Genomic DNA, 18,634 nt, shown 5'->3' with positions numbered 1-18,634 from the left:
CACAACCGCTAAAATAGACCTCTATCTTTCCACAGGCGTCTGTTAAGAGTATACTTGACAGCTGTACTTGGCTAAGCATTTGCCATCCCCTTATGAAAATAAACATTCTTCATTTTTTGTTACTTTTCAGGTACAAAAGAACTTGAAACTCTTGGTAAGCGAAGTCAATGAAATCAAGCTAAAGGAAATCAAAAGGTATGGCTGGCTGACTAAATAGTCCAGTAGTGGGTGATACGTGTGCGTTCTCAAAATCAATTGATGGAGAATATGATCTTATTATATATTTTAGAAACGTGCCTCTGTCCATCTGTTTGTCCATATGTTTAAGAACTCTTCCTAAGCTATAAGAGCTAGGACTTCCAAATATGGTACACAGCTTCCTCTTATCATAACTTCAAAGCAAGGTCAGGACTTGATCCTGCCAGGAATTGGGATGTGCCTGGAAAACAGGGGCTGATATGCTCTGCAATGGCCAAAGAGGAGCAGCGAGTGTGGAGGGCCGTTATACTGCAGAGTGACCACAGATGGGTGGCTGCACCGGCCTCTGCATGTTGCAGGCTACTGGCCTGCGTAAGTGGTGCCTCTGCCCAAAAGCCTTAGGCTAAACCCTTCCTCATACCTGGCGCTGGGGCCAAGGAGGCAGAATAATCAGGCAGATGAAAAGGACTGGCTGGGGAGTGCACCCTCCATCTGGGACTGGTTCAGCCCCAAGCAGCACCGCCAGTGTCCCTAAATGGTACCTGGGAGTGGGGAGAAGCTTCCACACACCCCTGATGCATATGAGGACGTTGCTGGTTATGAGAAGAAGGCCTCTGAGGGTAAGTTGTGGGTTTTTTTCCCCATTAAGGACCTTAGCTGTCAATCTCAACCAACCTTGCCTTAGTTTACCTGTTGTCTGTGGCCTAGTGTAAATGAGTCTGATAGTTTCGATCCACATGGAGGGATCGTAGGTCACCAAGAAGTGAAAGGGGGAAATGAAATTTGTGTGTCTCCTTTTTAGAAGTAGTTCCTATGGGGACGACAAACGAGGAAGAACTTAGTCCCTGGTCTGTGTAAATGGAGACTGATTTCCTGCTATGGAACCTGGTTCAATAATACATGGATACTTTTCTTAGCTTTGCTGATGTTACTTTTGCTTTAATGCAGAACAAATGACCTAAAACCAACATTGACTTTCTGGTTACACTTAAAACCGGAGGAAAGGAACATGTCTGTCTTACTCCATTCTCAACTGAATGATCTCATTGGCAAGTCTGTGGGAGCTGAGAAATTGCAGCTGGGTTTGTTGTCTGTTAGAGGTATGAACTGCTTCTGCTGCCCCTTGTCATAGGTTTAACAATTGTACACTATAGACTTGGGGAAAGGAGACTTTGAGTAGAGTTGGCTTGAAGCGCTACATGTATGTATCACTTGATTCTTAGGTAACCTGTCAACTAATTATTTTTAATTGGATTGGGGTGGGAATAACCCATTACTTTGTTCAAGGTGATATTTCAAGGGAATCTTTTAGAAGAAGCACAGAGTAACTCTACAACAGACCTGCTGCCCCTGTTCTATCCCCTACAGATGTGAATGAGTGCAACTCTGGAATTGGACTGTGTGGTGATGAGGCAGACTGCCTCAATGAAGATGGCACTTACTTATGTCGCTGTAAGAAGGAGTATGACGATCGTTCTCCAACAAAATCTGGCACATTGTGTGTCCGCATCCCACAGTCAGGTAGACAAGACAATTCTACTTCTCTGTTCTTTGACTAGTGCCAGAACTAGATAGATATACAGATATATATATAGGAGACGCACAAGTGAAGTAAATTAATTGCTTTTAATGTTGATACAACATGTGCCAAAGGAACTTTGAGACACACATTTAGGGTGCATCTACGCTCAACTGTAGGTCAAAATAAGATATGCAATTTGAGCTACACAAACTGTGTATCTTATTTCAAAATTTGGCGCTGTCTATCCAGCACTTATTTTGAAATAAATCGCTATTCTGAAACGTTCCTTACTCCTTATGGAATGATGTTTACAGGGACGTCGGAATAGTGAGCCCATTATAGTTTGAAATAGTGGGTACACTCAAGATGTGGAATAGCTATTTCAGGATACCTCTGGTATCCCAAAATACTCTACACTGCAGCACGTAGCCCTACTGTGAAATACTCAACCGGGCATAAGTAGCAAAAACTGTTAACACGCTTAGCTCACAAGTAAGTGGCAAACAGTGCAACTTCAGTCCTTTGTAACAAATCACTGACTCTTCATGTTAAATGTGAATTGTTTGAAAAATAACTGTTGCTGAGGGTATGGTTACACTACCACTTTTTTCTTCTTGGGATGAGCCTTCTCCCACATTTGGCCCATCTAGACTGGGCCAAATGTTGGGGGGGGGAAATACTTTCAGAAGCCCCCCTTATTCCTTGTGGAACAAGGAATACAGGGGCTTCTGAAAGCATAAGAGAAAACGCCTCCCTGGATGCAGAAGAGTTTTTCTGGTTTCCTGGAAAAATTCTTGTAGGCTAGCTGTACACAGATAGAATTCAGTTTTGTGCCTAGTGTGGGATGAGAAGCCTTTCCCATTTCTTTGCAAGGACCATCAATGCTGGCCATATCAGACATACACTAACTTCTCAGAGTAGAACTCCTGCTTTTAGATCTAAAGTTAATAAGCTGCTCTTCAACTGAGGATGGGAGCCAACAGAGGGGTTTGTAACCCTTCCCAAAAAAGGCTTTTAGTTTGCTGCTATTCAGAGCAAGATTCTCTAGTGGTAAATCAAGTCAGGAATAACCCTTCTCCCCCATCCCCCGCTCCCTCTTGAGCTGTTAGAATGTTAGAGTAAATCTGGTTTTCAATCAAATTTTCAATATATGCTCTCCTGAGCCGGTAGAAGAACAAAACTGCTCTGAGATTCTGGTTGGGTACAGTGATGTGAGGCAGTAGTTGGAACATGAAAATAGTGTTCCAATGTGTCTCAGTGAAAATCTAACTAAAGCCCTGTTTCACATGTGTCCTATGCTGACTAGCTTCACTCAAGGGATATAAATTCCAGTTTACACTTATTTAACCAGTTAACTTTTTAATCAGTTAACCCTGAGGGCTGAGGTCCTGGGAGGTGGGGGTGGGGGGCTTCTCAGGCAGAGATGGCTGAGTCACGCTGCCAGTGGCTGAGTCACTTCAGCCAGGCCACTGGTTAACCCTTTACATTGCTACTTCACTCCATTAATTGCCAAGTACATTCCTAATCCTTTTTTCCTTTAATCTGCTATAGATACCAATGGCTACGACTCTTGCTAGATTCTTAGTTACAACTTGAATTTGTCATATGAGTTTGCAAAAGAATTAACCCACGGGACTGGGAAACCCTAATCGCTACCCCACATTGTCTTGGCATTGTTCATACCTTGGTGGAACTCTGCAGAAGACAGCAAGGAAGGGATTAAAATTCTTCCAATACGTACACTGCTCTTTCTTTGGCATGGTAGCATAAAGCAAAACAGTTGGCACAAACTGTGGATCAGAGAACTAGAGTCGGTTAGTCTAGTCAGTTTGAATAATTGTATATTAATTTAACTGCTTCCTTTCCTAGCTAACTAGTCACAAATTGACTTCTGAGATGTTCATGAACATCTGTGAAACAGGTTTACAGAACATCTCGCCAGATCCAGGTGCCTTTGCCAGAAACAAACAGCAAATAAAATTGTGCCCCATTCAAATATTTATGAATCCATTTATTCAGCCAGTTCTAATAACCAAGCAACCTTCTTTATTTATATTGAATTTTTCCCCCAAACTAATGGTAAGACAAAATGCATTGTAAACATTTCAGTGTGATTTGTAAGGAAGAAATGGACAGTGGAAATCAATGCCTATGCTCCCATTTTCCCCTGATAAGAGCTAAACTGGGTTCCACCTTGTAATGGATCGTAGATATTGCTGGTGACTTTCTGCCACTGGGCCACCTGTATTAAGATAATCAGAGTAAAATATTATGCTGGGTCTGGATACCATTATTGGGTCTCAATTCTTCTGCCACAGAAGATTGAAATGAGGAGACAGCTGCTTCTCTGCCTCCTCACTAACCTTCTACAGCGTATATCTCTGCAATTGGACTTCCATGTAGCTATAGAAAAGCATAGACTGCCTGCTTCAAAAGTATCTGAGTAAACATACAGTTAAAGGGTAGAATTCAGGCAGCTAATGGACATAGAAGCCAAAGTCCCATTCATATTTTTTTCCCATGTCTCCAAAGGGAGACAAGGTGGGTGGACTTTTTTTTTTATATTGAACCAACTTCTATCTCCTCCACCTTCTCACTAATATACTGGGAGTAGCACAACTCCCACAACACTGCATACAATAGCACCAATGTCGCTGTTGAAAATGGAATGTGAGCTATTGAAAGTCAATAGGACTTTTGGCTCCTAAGTCACCCTGCTTTTGAAGGTCTTATCTGGTGTGACTACAGGATAGTCATTCTGAACGTGATTCTCCTTCAGGCAAAAAAAAAAAGCCCCGCCTGCAGTTATCTGCTCAACACAAGACCCATAGACAGTGGTCGGAGGCTGACTCTATAGACTGGCATCTTTTTTTCTTTTTAGGCATTGGTGGCCTCTTCAGCTACATGGAAATTCTGGTAGGCACTACTGTATTCTTCATCTTCATCCTGGTGGTGGTGGCAAGCAGTCTGTGCACAATACTCAGGAGGAGACCCACAAAGAAGGACCCTTGTATTGAGGAGCCTGTTCCGAGTGGAACACCTTCAGCACAGTCCCAGCTGCCTGCACAGTCTATTGATCTGAGTAACCTTGGTGATCACCTGACCCTAGACCCCTTCCAGCCAAAGCTTCGAGCCAAACCCCCAGCATGGACATCACAAGTACGAGCCAACCCCAGTGAGACTTACAGAATCTTTGTTGAACAATCTGAACGTTTGTAAGGCAAATCTACGCTGAAAGTTTGAGGAATCTTTTTCTACTGATAGCCTCTTATTTTACCACTAATGAGCTGAAATGGCCTATTAAAAATGTCAACAGAATGTGAACAATCCTAATTGTCCTACACATGTCAGTGGGCAGAAATGAACAGTACTGTGGCTCAAATAACTTATTTTGGTTCTTGATCCCTGTACTGTCTGCTAGTTTCAGATGTCTGATTGTTTGTAACTTGGAAGAGTTGCTTCTGTAGACATCTGGCATGTAAATAAAGCTGATCTTTCCATGCATGGAAAATGTACACCTTGCTTGCTATTGGTGTTTGGAGGCAAAGAGCGGGGAAGGCTGGAAGGCCTCAGGTAGAGGGAAACCTCAAAAGGATTATGGTTTCAGCAAGTAACTATCTCTTGTTAGGCAAATAATTCAATTGAGAAGCAGAAATAAATAAGCAGTATCTGGGTAACTCTCAACTGCATTGCCTTTGGTCTTCTGGCCACCCTATTCCTCTTTTCTTGCTACCGAGGCAATCTGAACACCACTCAACCTAGTCCTCATGCATGCATGCATGCTCATATAACAGATGGTTTTGCACAAACTTGGGACATCTGTTATCAAGACACTATCTTGTCTTACCTCTAGCATGTAGTTCTACAGAATTCTAGCTTTATAACTTTTAAAATTAGAACTTCATTGTTTTCTCACTAGCTATTTCCATGATTTGCTGTGCAGGAATCTTCATGGGTTTTTGGGGGCCTGGGATCCTGCTTAGTGAGGATGGATCTGTGTTATGTCTCCCCCTTGTCATTGCATTGGAATAAAATAGATTTTTAATATGACTGCAGCGTAATTGGAGGATCTGAAGGGAATGAAAGAGTTGTGTATCTTGCCTCTACTTTTTCTGCCCGTATAAATCTCCCTCTACTGCTGTCCCACCAAGAAAAATCAGCTGGGAGAGGTGGGGCAGCACAAAAGTGGGTTTGGGGTATTTTTTTGCTTCTCAATCTCACTGACTGTGGGAGCAGAAAGACACCCTCCCATTTGCCTTTGCACTCCAGAGTCTGAGCCCAAGCTTGTAGATTTTGTGGGTCCCTTTGGGGTGGACTCAGAAATGAGGGGTTCAGTGTGTGACAGGCGAGGCTGCTGGGAAGCAAGTTTGGGGTCTGGGCAAGAGGGAGAATGCAGGAGTGGGTTGGGGTCAGTGGGCCTGGGAGGGGTATAGGGATGTAATATTGTGGTCAATTAACTGATAAAGCAAAAGCTTATAGGTTAATGCTATAGACTACATGCATTTTCTCTCCCCTCCCCACAGAGTAAAAAAAAAATTTAAAGCAGACTGGCCAGCAGCCTGTCTGTCCTGGCTTGCAATGATTCTAGGACCAACCCCTCCTGCAGTTCTCTATTTGAAGTGTTATTAGGAGGTAGGTGGGCAAGCAGCCTGTCTCAGTTCCAGCTCATGCTGAGTCCAGGAGGTCAGGCACCCCCTGCCCCACACAAGGGCTGCTGCCACTCTTATATCAGAGGCAGAGCAGGAGGTGACAGGCAGCCAGTCTGTGGGGGGAGCTGGCTTTTTAAATGGCTCCCCTCGCAGATAAGCTCCTGCCTGGCACCCTGTGCAGCAGTGTGGAGTGACAGGCCTCCTGTCCAAATCTCACTGGCTGCTGACCCCACCCCCAAGCACTATGGAATAGTCGATTAACCGATAAGAATTTGTGAGGTTACTCAACTATTCAATTCGCTGATATTTAACATTCCTAGACCTGACTTGCCTGACTCTGGCCCATGAGGCTCAGGGCTTCCCCCAGGGGCAGGGAGATGGTGCTGGCACTCCAGCCCCATTGTGGGGGAGCTGCAGGGCTGGAGTGCCAGCATCAGCACCCCCGTGCTGGGGCGTTGGGGAGAGAAGAGCCTGGACCCAGGCAAGCCGGGCACTGGATCTGGGCCGTGGACCTTAGGTTCCCCACTCCTGCTATACTGGAATGATCTCTTGAAGAAAACTCACTGCATTTCACTGCAGCGCTCTCATACCACCAGAGGTCAGTATCTGCCACGGAAAAAAAATCAGCTGCTGCATACTTTGATAGGCTATTATGGCTCAGTGCCTGCTTCAGTGATGATTCTTCTGCCTAATAACGTGGAAATGCGCTAAATCCTCTTCCTTTCGAGGGAAGACTGGCTGACCATCTGAGTCCCGCTACAGTGGTGTCAGGCTGAAACGATCACCATTTCTGTGCTTTGAAGTAGAGGCCAGCCCCAGAAAAGGAGCGCGTAGCTAGGGTACAACTCAATGTAACTTTACAGCTTCTGTTGCACTTCAAGGCTGTGTCTAGACTGGCAAGTTTTTCTGCAAAAGCAGCTGCTTTTGCGGAAAAACTTGCCAGCTGTCTACACTGGCTGTTTGAATTTCTGCAAGAACACTGATGATCTCATGTAAGAAATCAGTGCTTCTTGAGGAAATACTATGCTGCACAAAAGGGCCAGTGTAGACAGCTCAGATTTGTTTTGCGCAAAAAAGCCCCGATCGCCATTTTCGCGATCTGAGCTTTTTTGCACAAAACAAATCTGAGCTGTATACATTGGCCCTTTTACGCAAAAGCATGACTAGATTGGCACGGACGCTTTTCTGCAAAAAGTGCTTTTACGGAAAAGCAGCCATGCCAATCTAGAAGCTCTTTTCCACAAATACTTTTAACGGGAAACTTTTCTGTTAAAAGCATTTGCGGAAAATCATGCCAGTCTAGATGTAGCCCAACTGTATCACTTTTCTGGAGCCAACCACGTATGCGTGTATTACGGGATGGACTCTGAGGTACTAATGTAGTGCACCAAGATGCTGCCTGCCCACTTGTACCAGCCAGAACTGTGCTCACGAACGCTTGATGAACTGAGGTGAAATACAACAGGTGACTCACTGCGAGATGTTTGACTATTCAGGTCAGTGTCTGAGGTTCTCAGTCATAAAGCTTATCTGAGAGTGATATGAAAGCCTCTGTCAAAATGGAGGTGGCTCAATTGTGGCTGGGGAGCTGTCCAAGTGGTAGGGTAGTGTAGCTGTAAGCAGCTAGTTTAAGTTACTTGGTGCTAATCGGTGCACTCCTGCCCAAATTGCTGTCTTCCGGTTGCTTCTCCCCCGGTGTTTATCCCATTCTGAATTCAGCGATGTTGCCTCTCATCCAACAATCTATGTAGAACAAGGGTTCTTGGCCTCTAGTTCTGAGGCCCCACCACCTGTTTCTCTATCTAGAAAAGCCAGGGCCACTATTAGCAAGCAGGGCAATTTTCCAAGGCCTGGGCCCCATGAAGCTAAGTTGCTCATGCTTCAGCTCTTTCTCGCATGGCTCAGGTTCTTGGGCTGTAGCTCCAGGCTGTGGAACCCTGGGCCTAAGTGAGTCCATCTTTGGCCCTGCTGGCTGGGCCACCTGAAATCTGCTCACGGGCACTGGAGGATCCCCAGACAGCTGGTTGAGACCTACGGATGTAGAATATGTCTCATAGGGTCATCCCAGGGCTGCTGCATTAGATGTAACCTGCCTTCTAAATAACACTGCACTTACAGCCCATCTTCTGTGCCATGTAGTTATAAATGGTGAATTATCCCTCACTGCCTCCGTGGGAGATAAATATGCATAGAGCCATGTTACACATATGGAAACCAGCATGGCTGGCAATAACCTGCTTTCTATTCCCCCATGCTGAGCATGCATGAGGCCTATTAAGGTTAATGGGAACTGCTAGCACTTGACCCTTCTGACAATCATAAGACATTGGGTCATGTGTAACAACCACCACCAGGCAGATGGGAACCTGGGGAGCTTAGAGTAGGAGCCACTACTGCTTGAGCTAAAAGCCAGCTGGCGCTCGGCCTCGGCTGTAGAGCTTCCTTGTTCTTATCTCTGGCTGTAAGTAGTCTAAGTGCCACTCCATGGGACAGAGAACCACAGTTGGTGTGTGGGTTATACATGCAGATGTCTGCAGCAGAGGTTGGGGGGGAACCTAGGTCTTCAGCCCCCCAGATCTGTACGTTGGCCTCAGGCCATCCTTTCTCCTCCTCCAGTCTTGCACAGCGGCTTGTTAGCAAGGAGCTTGAAGATTAGACCCCTGCTGTTCATCAGAATTTCCCCTGGCCGGAGTCCTGGAGGGGCTCCCAGCACTGGTGGGAGGGCAATGTGTTCTGTGACAGGGACATGGTGATAAGTGGTGGTCAGCACCTCTTGCAGGCTGGCTACAAGCAGCTGCTGCACTGTTTGTTTCCCGGAAGGAGCCCTGTGCTTTCTCTACAGCCCAAGCAGTGCTGACAGCAGCTGGCTCTTACTAATGGGGCTTGTGCTGGATGGAGGGGAAACCCAAGCAGGAGTGAGGCTTATCATCGGTTTAAAAAAAACATTCAAGCGTCTGATAAGAGCAGCCTGACACCAGGAGTGACAACTCGCACAGGAGCTACACAAGCAACACTGTAAATCATTTACTGGACTATCACTATCAGTCCTCCGTGTCTTCTAGCCTCAGAGCTGGCTGCATGGGCCTACCCAGACCTAGCATATGAGGGAGGCCAGGTGGTGCTTGGTGCAGAAGATGAATCCTGCACCGTGAAAGTGCCCCTCAAGGCAAATGAAACTGAACAGCTGCTTGCAGGTATCTTCCACGTTCCGTACCAAAGCTGTTGAATAATACCCGTGCTGGTCCCATGTACGCTACTGGTGTGTTTTTAAACCTGCTCATCTGCTTCTGGATATTACAACTAGTTTGCAATCTTACAGTACAGAAATATGTTCTCTGTAATAGCCAATAGGTGGGCATAATCCCATGCTCACATGGAGTGAGCTAGAAGTTGAGAGTCAGAGTCTCCAGGAGATTTGCCACCACTGGGGCTCCTTTCGAGTCCTGGACCCCTTTTCTTGCCCACCATCCTGGTGTTACACATGTTTTATGTGATCTAAAGTGTACATTAGACCTTCCAATCAGCAAGGAGCAGCAAACACCCTTATTTACTTAGAGAATGGGGGTGTCTGAATGGAAATACACTGCTATGTTTACATGCCTAGAATTGCTGGGTGAAGAGTAAAAAACTCCCAGCTGAAGACTTCTTCTCTGTGTCACTTTTTTTCCCCCATTTCCTTATTCTGACTGGACTTTGCCACAGGCTGGGGGCAGGGGACACATAAGCAGGATCAGACAGGGCTGTACTTTGGACCATGTCTGTCAACTTTGATCAGTAGTGGGAGAAGAAAACCTGCTCCTAGTGATAGAAATGTAGCTGTGTTAGTCTGGGGTAGCTGAAGCAAAATGCAGGACAAGATAGCACTTTAAAGACTAACAAGATGGTTTATTAGATGATGAGCTTTCGTGGGCCAGACCCACTTCCTCAGATCAAATAGTGGAAGAAAATAGTCACAACCATATATACCAAAGGATACAATTAAAAAAAATGAACACATATGAAAAGGACAAATCACATTTCAGAACAGGAGGGGGATGCAGGGTGGGGGGGGAGGAAGGAAGGTAAGTGTCTGTGAATTGATGATATTAGAGGTAGGGAGAGTGGGATGTCTGTGAGCTAATGGTATTAGCTTCCCCAATTATCACCTCTATCTTGGTAATGGGTAAAATAGTTTGAGTGTTTGTTCATTCCTTCCCGGACAGTGTCGAATTTTAACATGAATGACAGTTCAGAGGATTCCCTTTCAAGTGCAGATGTAAAAGGTCTTTGTAGCAGAATGCAGGTGGTTAAGTCATTGAGAGAGTGTCCTTTCTGGTTAAAATGGCAAGAAACTGTTTTTTCTTTGTGATCTTGTCTGATATCTGTTTTGTGGGCATTAATCCTTTGGCGAAGTGTCTGAGATGTTTGTCCAATGTACATAGCAGACGGACACTTTCGGCACATGATAGCATAAATTATATTTCTGGATGCACAGAAATATGTGTTCTTGATCTTATAACTCACTTGGTTAGGTCCAATAATGGAATCAGCAGAATGAATATGTGGACAAAGCTGGCAGCGGAGTTTGTTGCAAGGGAAGGTACCAGGGTTGATATTAGTGTGGTATGTCCTGTGGTTGTTGGTAAGAATCATCTTGAGGTTAGGTGGTTGTCTATAGGATACTATGGGTCTGTCTCCCAGAGCCTCTTGGAGTATGGTATCCTGTTCCAGTATAGGCTGTAGTTTATTGATAATGAGTTGGACAGGTTTAAGTTGGGGGTTGTAGGTGATGACAAGTGGTGTTCTATTGTTGGTTTTCTTGGGTCTGTCTTGAAGTAGATGGTTTCTAGGTATTCGTCTGGCTCTTTCAATTTGCTTTTTTATTTCTCCGGGTGGGTAGTTGAGGTTTATAAATGCTTGGTAGAGATCCTGAAGCTTCTGGTCTCTGTCAGTGGGATTAGAGCAGATGCGGTTGTATCGAAGGGCTTGGCTATAGACGATGGATCGTGTGGTGTGTTCTGGATGGGAGATGGAAGCATGTAGGTAACTGTATGAGTCGGTGGGTTTTCTGTAGAGAGTGGTGTCTAATTTTCCATTGTTGATTTGTACTGTGGTGTCCAGGAAGTGGATTTCTCGTGTAGAATGGTCCAGGCTGAGGTTGATGGTGGGGTGTAGGTTGTTGAAATCTCTGTGGAATATCTCCAGTGTTTATTGGCCATGCGTCCAGATCATAAAGATGTCATTGATGTACCATAGGTAGAGAAGGGGTGAAAGGGGATGGGAGTTGAGGAAACATTGTTCTAGGTCAGCCATAAAGATGTTAGCATACTGTGGGGCCATGCGTGTACCCATGGCTGTGCCGCTGATCTGGAGGTATAAGTTGTTCTCAAACTGGAAATAATTGTGGGTGAGAACAAAGTTACATAGGTCTGCTATCAGGTTGGCAGTGGTGTCCTCTGGGATAATGTTTCTAATTGCTTGTAATCCGTCTTCATGTAGGATGTTGGTGTATAGAGCTTCTACATCCATGGTGGCAAGGATGGTGTTATTGGGGAGGTTATCGATGTTTTGTAGTTTCCTTAGGAAGTCAGTAGTGTCTCGGAGATAGCTGGGGGTGTTGGTTGCAAAGAGTTTGAGAAGAGAGTCTACATAGCTGGATAGACCAGTAGTGAGCGTGCCAATACCCAGAGATGATAGGACGTCCGGGGTGCCCAGGTTTATGGATCTTGGGAAGCAGATAGAACAATCCTGGTTGGGGGTCAGAAGGTGTTTCTGTGTGGATTTGTTCCCGAGTAGCTGTGGGGAGGCTCCTAGTGGTGTATCTGGCCAGAAGCACCATTTCAAATTTGGGGGAGGAGTGACATGCATGCTGAGATGGGGGGGCAGACTCAGGATAGCAGCTTCACAAGTCAGGCTGCAAATTGTGGGGGAGGAAAGGGGAAACCAACCTCATCTTCCTCCCCCACCATACACATCACCTCTTTTCAGGAACTACTAAAGCACTAGAAAATGCTAGTATTTTTGGTAGATAATTTAACAAATAGTTGACAAGAGCACTGTATCTAATTCCTATATAAAAAGAAATACTAGACCCACTCTGCTCTAATACTAACAAATTCTGACATGTTGTGGCAAGTCACTTAAGGGGCACTGATTAGCCTTAACATTTTAATATATATTTGAACTTTGTTATTTACTCTGCAAAGTGGGAGAGAGAGCCCACAAGTCCTGACAGTTTCTCTCTATCTCAGCTCTGGAAGGGGAGTAGGGTCTAGTGGGTAACAGCAGGGAGCAGATACATTTGGGCTCTATATAAGAACAGCCAAACTGGGTCAGACCAATGGTCCATCCATCCTGTCTTCTGACCATGGTCAGTGCCATGTGCTTCAGAAGGCATGAACAGAAGAGGCAATTATCAAATGATCCATCCCGTCGCCTGTTCCCAGATTCTGACAAACAGAAGTTGGGACACCATCTGCCATCGATGGACCTATCCTCCCCGAACTTACTTTGTTCTGATTGGAACCCTGTTACAGTTTGGGTCCTTTCACCATCTCCTGGCAAAGAGTTCCACAGGTTGACTATGAAGAAATAATTTGCTTTAAATCTGTTGCCTATAATTTCATTGGGTCAGCTTCTTGTGTTATGTTAGTGAAGGAGTAAATAACATTTCCTTATTCAATTTTTCCACATCATTCATGATTTTATAGACCTCTAACATATTCCTCCACCTTTTAGTCATTTCTTTTCCAAGCTAAAAAGTCCCAGTCTTTCTAATTTTTCCTTATATGGAAGCTTTACCTTACCCACTGATCACTTTTGTTATCAATTCTGTACCTTTTCCAAATCCAGAATATCTTTTTTAGATAGGGGGGTAACCAGATACGCATGCAATAACCAAGATGTGAGCCTACCATGACATTATATAGAGGCAATATGATATTTTCTGTCTTATTATCTATCCTTTTCTAATGATTCCCAATACTCTGTTTCTTTTTTAGATTGCTATTTCACAATGAGCAGAGGTTTTCACAGAACTATCCACAATGAATCCAAAATCTCTTTAAGTGGTAACCGCTATTTTAGAACCATCATTTTTGTATGTATAGTTGGGATTATATTGTGTGCTTTGCATTTATCAACACTGAATTCCATCTGCCTTGTGTTGTCAAGTCACCCAGTTTTATGAGAGCTCTTTGCAACTCTCTGCAATTAGCTTTGGGCATAACTATTTTGAGAAATTTTGTATCGTCTGCAAATTTTGCCACCCCACTGCTTACCCTTTTTTCAAGACTATTTATGAAGAAGTTGAACAGCAGAGGTCCAAATGCAAACCCTAGGAGCACACCACTATTTATTTCTATTTCTTTTCTTCTTATCTTTTAAGTGGAATATTCCCCCTCCCCCCCCATGTTTTCAGGACCTAATCATCCTTCAATTACTTATATGACAAGCCTTTTGTTATCTTAATCATCCTGCCTCCCTCTGTTTATAAACAAACTCCCTGCCACAAAGGCAAAGCTGGAAGCAGCACAACAAACTGCTTTGCAATTAAAAGCTGCCTCTGGAGCTAGGGCATGTGCTTTAAGCAGACCTCAAGTATGAAATCCAGGGGTTCAAACTTTAGCAGGGGCTACCGACCCTCATAACCCCCCGTAAATGATGCCCTGGCATCTGCCCCTTATAGAAAATAGAGACAAGTGAAAATAAGTGAAACCTATTGCAATTCAAGACCAAGACCATATTAGCAGCTTAGCTTTGTTTGCCATCCATGTGTACTGTAAAGAGTGAAATATGAAATAATGGGAGAAGGAGAGAGAAATCCAGACATGAGGGAAAGGGAGAAAAGTATTTTTATTGGATGAAATCGAAAGACTGCATCATCAGGTGCTGTATCACTTAAGACAGTTAACTCAGAGGGTATGTCTACACTACCCCGCTAGTTCGAACTAGCGGGGTAATGTAGGCATACCACACTTGCAAATGAAGCCCGGGATTTGAATTTCCCGGGCTTCATTTGCATAAGCCTGGCGCCGCCATTTTTAAATCCCGGCTGGTTCGAACCCCGTGCCTACACGCGGCACGAACTAGGTATCATTCCACGAGGAGTAACGGTAGTTCGAACTAGGAAGCCTAGTTCAAACTACCTAGTTCGTGCCGCGTGTAGCCGCGCGGCACGGGGTTCGAACCAGCCGGGATTTAAAAATGGCGGCGCCCGGCTTATGCAAATGAAGCCCGGGAAATTCAAATCCCGGGCTTCATTTGCAGGTGCAGTATGCCTACATTACCCTCCTAGTTCGAAATAGGAGGGTAGTGTAGACATACCCTAATGGCTTGCTGTAACATCTATACAGAGAGGGCTGTTTCTCTTCTGCTAATGTGATAAATTCCAACATGCCCTTCTCACAGTTCCCAAAAACACTTTCACTCTTTTCCCAGAATTTCTCTTCTTGTCCAAAAGCGGAAATTTTATAACTTTGCTCTTTGTGTCAGATATACTCTCCATCTAGCCAAGCTCTCACTTGCTTCAGGATGCCAGTCCTACCTTCCTGTCTATGCTGCCATGAGGAAATTACACTTGGCTTGTGTTCTCTGTGGTTATATGGACTATCACAGTAAATAAAATTAAAGTACCTTCCAATAGAGTAACATGCTGAACTTGAAGAACAATAAACTAATGGGCTTCTAGATGCTTTTGATGCCTTTATATGTGGGATTAATTAACTCCCTGGGCATGGCGTCATTAGTCGAGTGAGATAGTCATTGGCCTTAATGATTTTGCCTGAGTCACGGCTAGAGGCTGGAGGCCACACTCCATTGAGAGCAATGGGGGAAGCACAATGAGGAATTGCGGAGTCTTCTGTACACATGACATTATGTTAAATAAGCAATGATAGCACAGGGGATGCTACACGAGGACGGGAGATAGACACAGACGTTTGGCTCATTGTGCGCTCATTAACGTTACAGAAGGCTCGCTGCAGAAGCATGCTGGTCTCATTAAGAACTCCTGAGATCATCTGAAGAGAATTTCCAGATAATTGGGTGGGAGTGGAAAAATGTTGCCTTTTACCCCCGATTCATCTAATTTAATTCCACTGTGCTTGGGATGTTCTGAATGTTCTCTCCCGCCCAGTTGCTGTAATGCTCCGTTCTCGGGATGGATGCCCTTTGTTAAATGGCTATCGCACGAGTCTTGGGAGAAATCCAGAGGCCTGACAGTTTTACAGAGCATTGCTTCTCGCAGGTTTCACAAACGGAATCCAAGGCTCCTGATCCAGGGCATCCTTCACCTTCTGATCGTAGCAATGGAAGGCGAAGCCTGCATTGTACGGTTCAGCCATTACATGGCACCATGCATAAAATACCTTCTTGAGTTACTGGGTCGTAGCTGTCTGCCCGTTAAAAGATCTTCTGATGAGCACAGCTGATGTGTTTATGCAAGCTTTGTCGCCAGAGCTGTTCTTACCTATACGCAGAACACGCAGCTGCATAGGGAACACAACAATTTGGGGCACCACTAGGTCTTAATGTCCACCTATCTGCCTCTTCCTATCCCTGTTCTGTGACTCTGCCTCCTCTGGAAAGAAGCCAGTTAACTTAAAAGTGAAGAAGCCTGCCAGAGCTATTGGCAGAACCTGTGAAAGACCCAGTCAAGTGGTAATGAAGCCATTTAACAAGCATTTGCTGACCCCAGTTTCTGAATTTACTGTAATAGAGATGCAGCCGTGTTAGGCCGGTCTTGCTGAAACAAAAGATAGGACTATGCAGCACTTAAAAGACTACCAAGATGGTTTATAAGGTGATGAGCTGTCGTGGGCCAGACCCACTTCCTCAGATCAAATTGTGGAAGAAAATCGGCACGGCCATATATACCAAAGGATACAATTAAAAAAAAGTGAACACATATAAAATAGACAAATCAGATTTTAGAACAGAAGGGATATAAGGGGGGCAGTTAATGTCTATGAGATAATGATATTAAAGTTGATAATTGGGGAAGCTACCTTTGTAATGGGTAAGATAATTAACATCTTTGTTAAGGCCCATTCGTAAAGTGTCAAATTTAAGCATTAATGACAGTTCAAAGGCTTCTCTTTGAAGTGTTGTGTTAAAGTCTCTTTGAAGCAGGATGCAGGTAGTCAGGTTGTTGAGACAATGCCCAGTCTGGTTGAAATGACAAACTGTTTCATTAACAGACAGTTTCACAAAGAAAAAACAGTTTCTTGCCATCTTGTTAGTCTTTAAAGTGCTGCACGATCCTGTCTTTTGAATTGACTGTGTTAGTCTACAGGAATTTAGCTTACAATATGCTTTCAAATATTTCATTAGTGTGTTGCTAAAGATTATAAAACCACAGCTCTAAAAAATCATTGTTCCCCCTATCCCCAGGATGCTGTTGGGCATAGAGGCACTAGTTTAATAGTACTGAATAGTGCCCATAAATCCTAAGGTTTGTCCTGTCTGTAGCCCGTCCATACCTGGAGCAGGACTTTATCTAAGTACTTGCCCCTTACTGCTTCCTTTTGTCACTAGCTGTCTTTCTAACACCAGTGGGCGAACAATGGGATGAAGCTCCAGTGTGGCCTTTATCCTCTGCATCTGCTGCTCCCATTTGGATGAAATGTCTTGCGCTGCTGGCTAAGATCAGCATGCAACAAACTACTTGTTGAAGTCACAAAGAGCTCTAACCATGAGTGGTGCTGTACCTGGTAGAGAGATTAAATAGAGAGCCCTTTCCTACCCTGGCTATCCCAGACCTAGTTTGCATCCCAGCAAGGGTGTACTGAGATGCAAACCTCGAGGGCCTGCTAGACAACTGTTTTGTCGCGCATGCCGAGGGGAAGTAGGAAGCAGAGAGGCCAAGCAAAAAAGTTTGCCATTCTGGCATGCTGCAAAACTGGGTTTTGTGGGGCAGCGGAGCCTGGTGCATTCTTGATGCTGCATTTGTGGCTGCTGGTTCCTTTGTGGGGGGAAGGGATGAGGAGTCTGTTCCTTATTGCAGAGAATTCCCCTGTATGCGGCGTGATGACGTGGTTTCACCCTAACTATTTCACTCTGGCTGTCACAGGCTTCTAAATATTTATCTTTTGGTCCCTCTAGCTCTATTTCATCTGCTGCCCCAGGGCAAAGGCTAAGGGAGCTGCTACAAGCCAAGGCACTAACTAGCATAAATGAGTCTCTAAGTCTGGCCAAGTTGTTGGGCTTTCTCTGCAGCCTTTCATCCGAGGGATACCAGTTCATAACTCACAAACATCCCACTCTCCCTACCTTTAATATCAGCAATTCACAGACACTTACCTTCCTTCCTCCCCCTTCCCACCCCCCCCCCCCCCCCCGCATCCCCCTTCTGTTCTGCAATGTGATTTGTCCTTTTCATATTTGTTCATTTTTTTAATTGTATCCTTTGGTATATATGGTTGTGACTACTTTCTTCCACTATTTGATCTGAGGAAGTGGGTCTGGCCCACGAAAGCTCATCATCTAATAAACCATCTTGTTAGTCTTTAAAGTGCTACATCGTCCTGCATTTCAGTTCATAACTGGCCCAGTGGCTAGCACAGTAGTGTTTTCTCCTGCAGAACAGCAGCCAGTCCCTTCCTAAGTGCCTCTATCCTTTCCTGCGGTCCGGAGGCCTATATGGTACTCCCCTAATGCCCTAAGGCACTTGTCAGTCTTTCAAGTGCCACTGGACTCCTTGTTGTTTGAGCAACTTTGCCAATGCAGCTAATACACACCATTGCTATTTCCATGACCCCACCAACCTCCAGGGGCCGGGGAACCAAGAAAACGTATCTTATGTCCCTATCCAGCCTCCTGTGGGATGATGGTGCACAGCAGCCCTGCTTGATCTCCAAAAAGGACTGGATAAGGCGTGTGTAAAGGAAGAGAACGTTTGGGCTTTCACAGGTAAGACAGTGTTGAGGGAAACAAAACTAAGTGAAATAGGGAAAAACTGAGTGAGATTAGGAGTCTGACCATGAGCCCAGAATGAAATGAAACCTGTGATTGCATTAGTTCTATGCAGGAGCTACCTCCCGTAATATGCTATTTAATAGTAGGTTACGCATAACAATGCTCTTCCACACACTTTACCAATATTACCTGTCACACCATCTCCACGAGGCAGGGGATTAGCCCCGCTCTACACACAAAGAAACCAAGGCAGGGAGAAGTTGAGTGATGGAGCTAATTTTCACATGGAAAGTCCTAAGCAAATTTGTGACTAGAAGGATAGCTTTGGGGTTCAGGCAAGAGCAGGGACTCAGGGGATGGGAGTTTGATC

General features: G+C 44.8%; 1 protein-coding gene across 6 annotated transcripts in view; it reads left to right on the top strand.

Moving 5' to 3' along the window:
- Positions 1-5,909, top strand: part of LOC102460964 (uncharacterized) — a 49,098-nt gene extending 43,189 nt beyond the window's left edge. For all 6 annotated transcript variants that reach the window (XM_075925612.1, XM_075925613.1, XM_006114064.4 and 3 more), the window contains 4 exons: positions 131-195; positions 1,147-1,298; positions 1,567-1,719; positions 4,602-5,909. In XM_075925612.1, the coding sequence (XP_075781727.1) occupies positions 131-195; positions 1,147-1,298; positions 1,567-1,719; positions 4,602-4,939 (708 nt within the window). In that variant the 3' untranslated portion in view covers positions 4,940-5,909. The remainder of the gene's footprint in view (positions 1-130; positions 196-1,146; positions 1,299-1,566; positions 1,720-4,601) is intronic.
- Positions 5,910-18,634: the final 12,725 nt, after the last annotated feature.

This window comes from Pelodiscus sinensis, chromosome 3 (genome assembly GCF_049634645.1).
Source record: "Pelodiscus sinensis isolate JC-2024 chromosome 3, ASM4963464v1, whole genome shotgun sequence".
Lineage (NCBI taxonomy): Eukaryota > Metazoa > Chordata > Testudines > Trionychidae > Pelodiscus > Pelodiscus sinensis.
The sequence above is the reverse complement of the archived record's forward strand: the minus strand, read 5'-3'. Positions and strand labels throughout refer to the sequence as shown.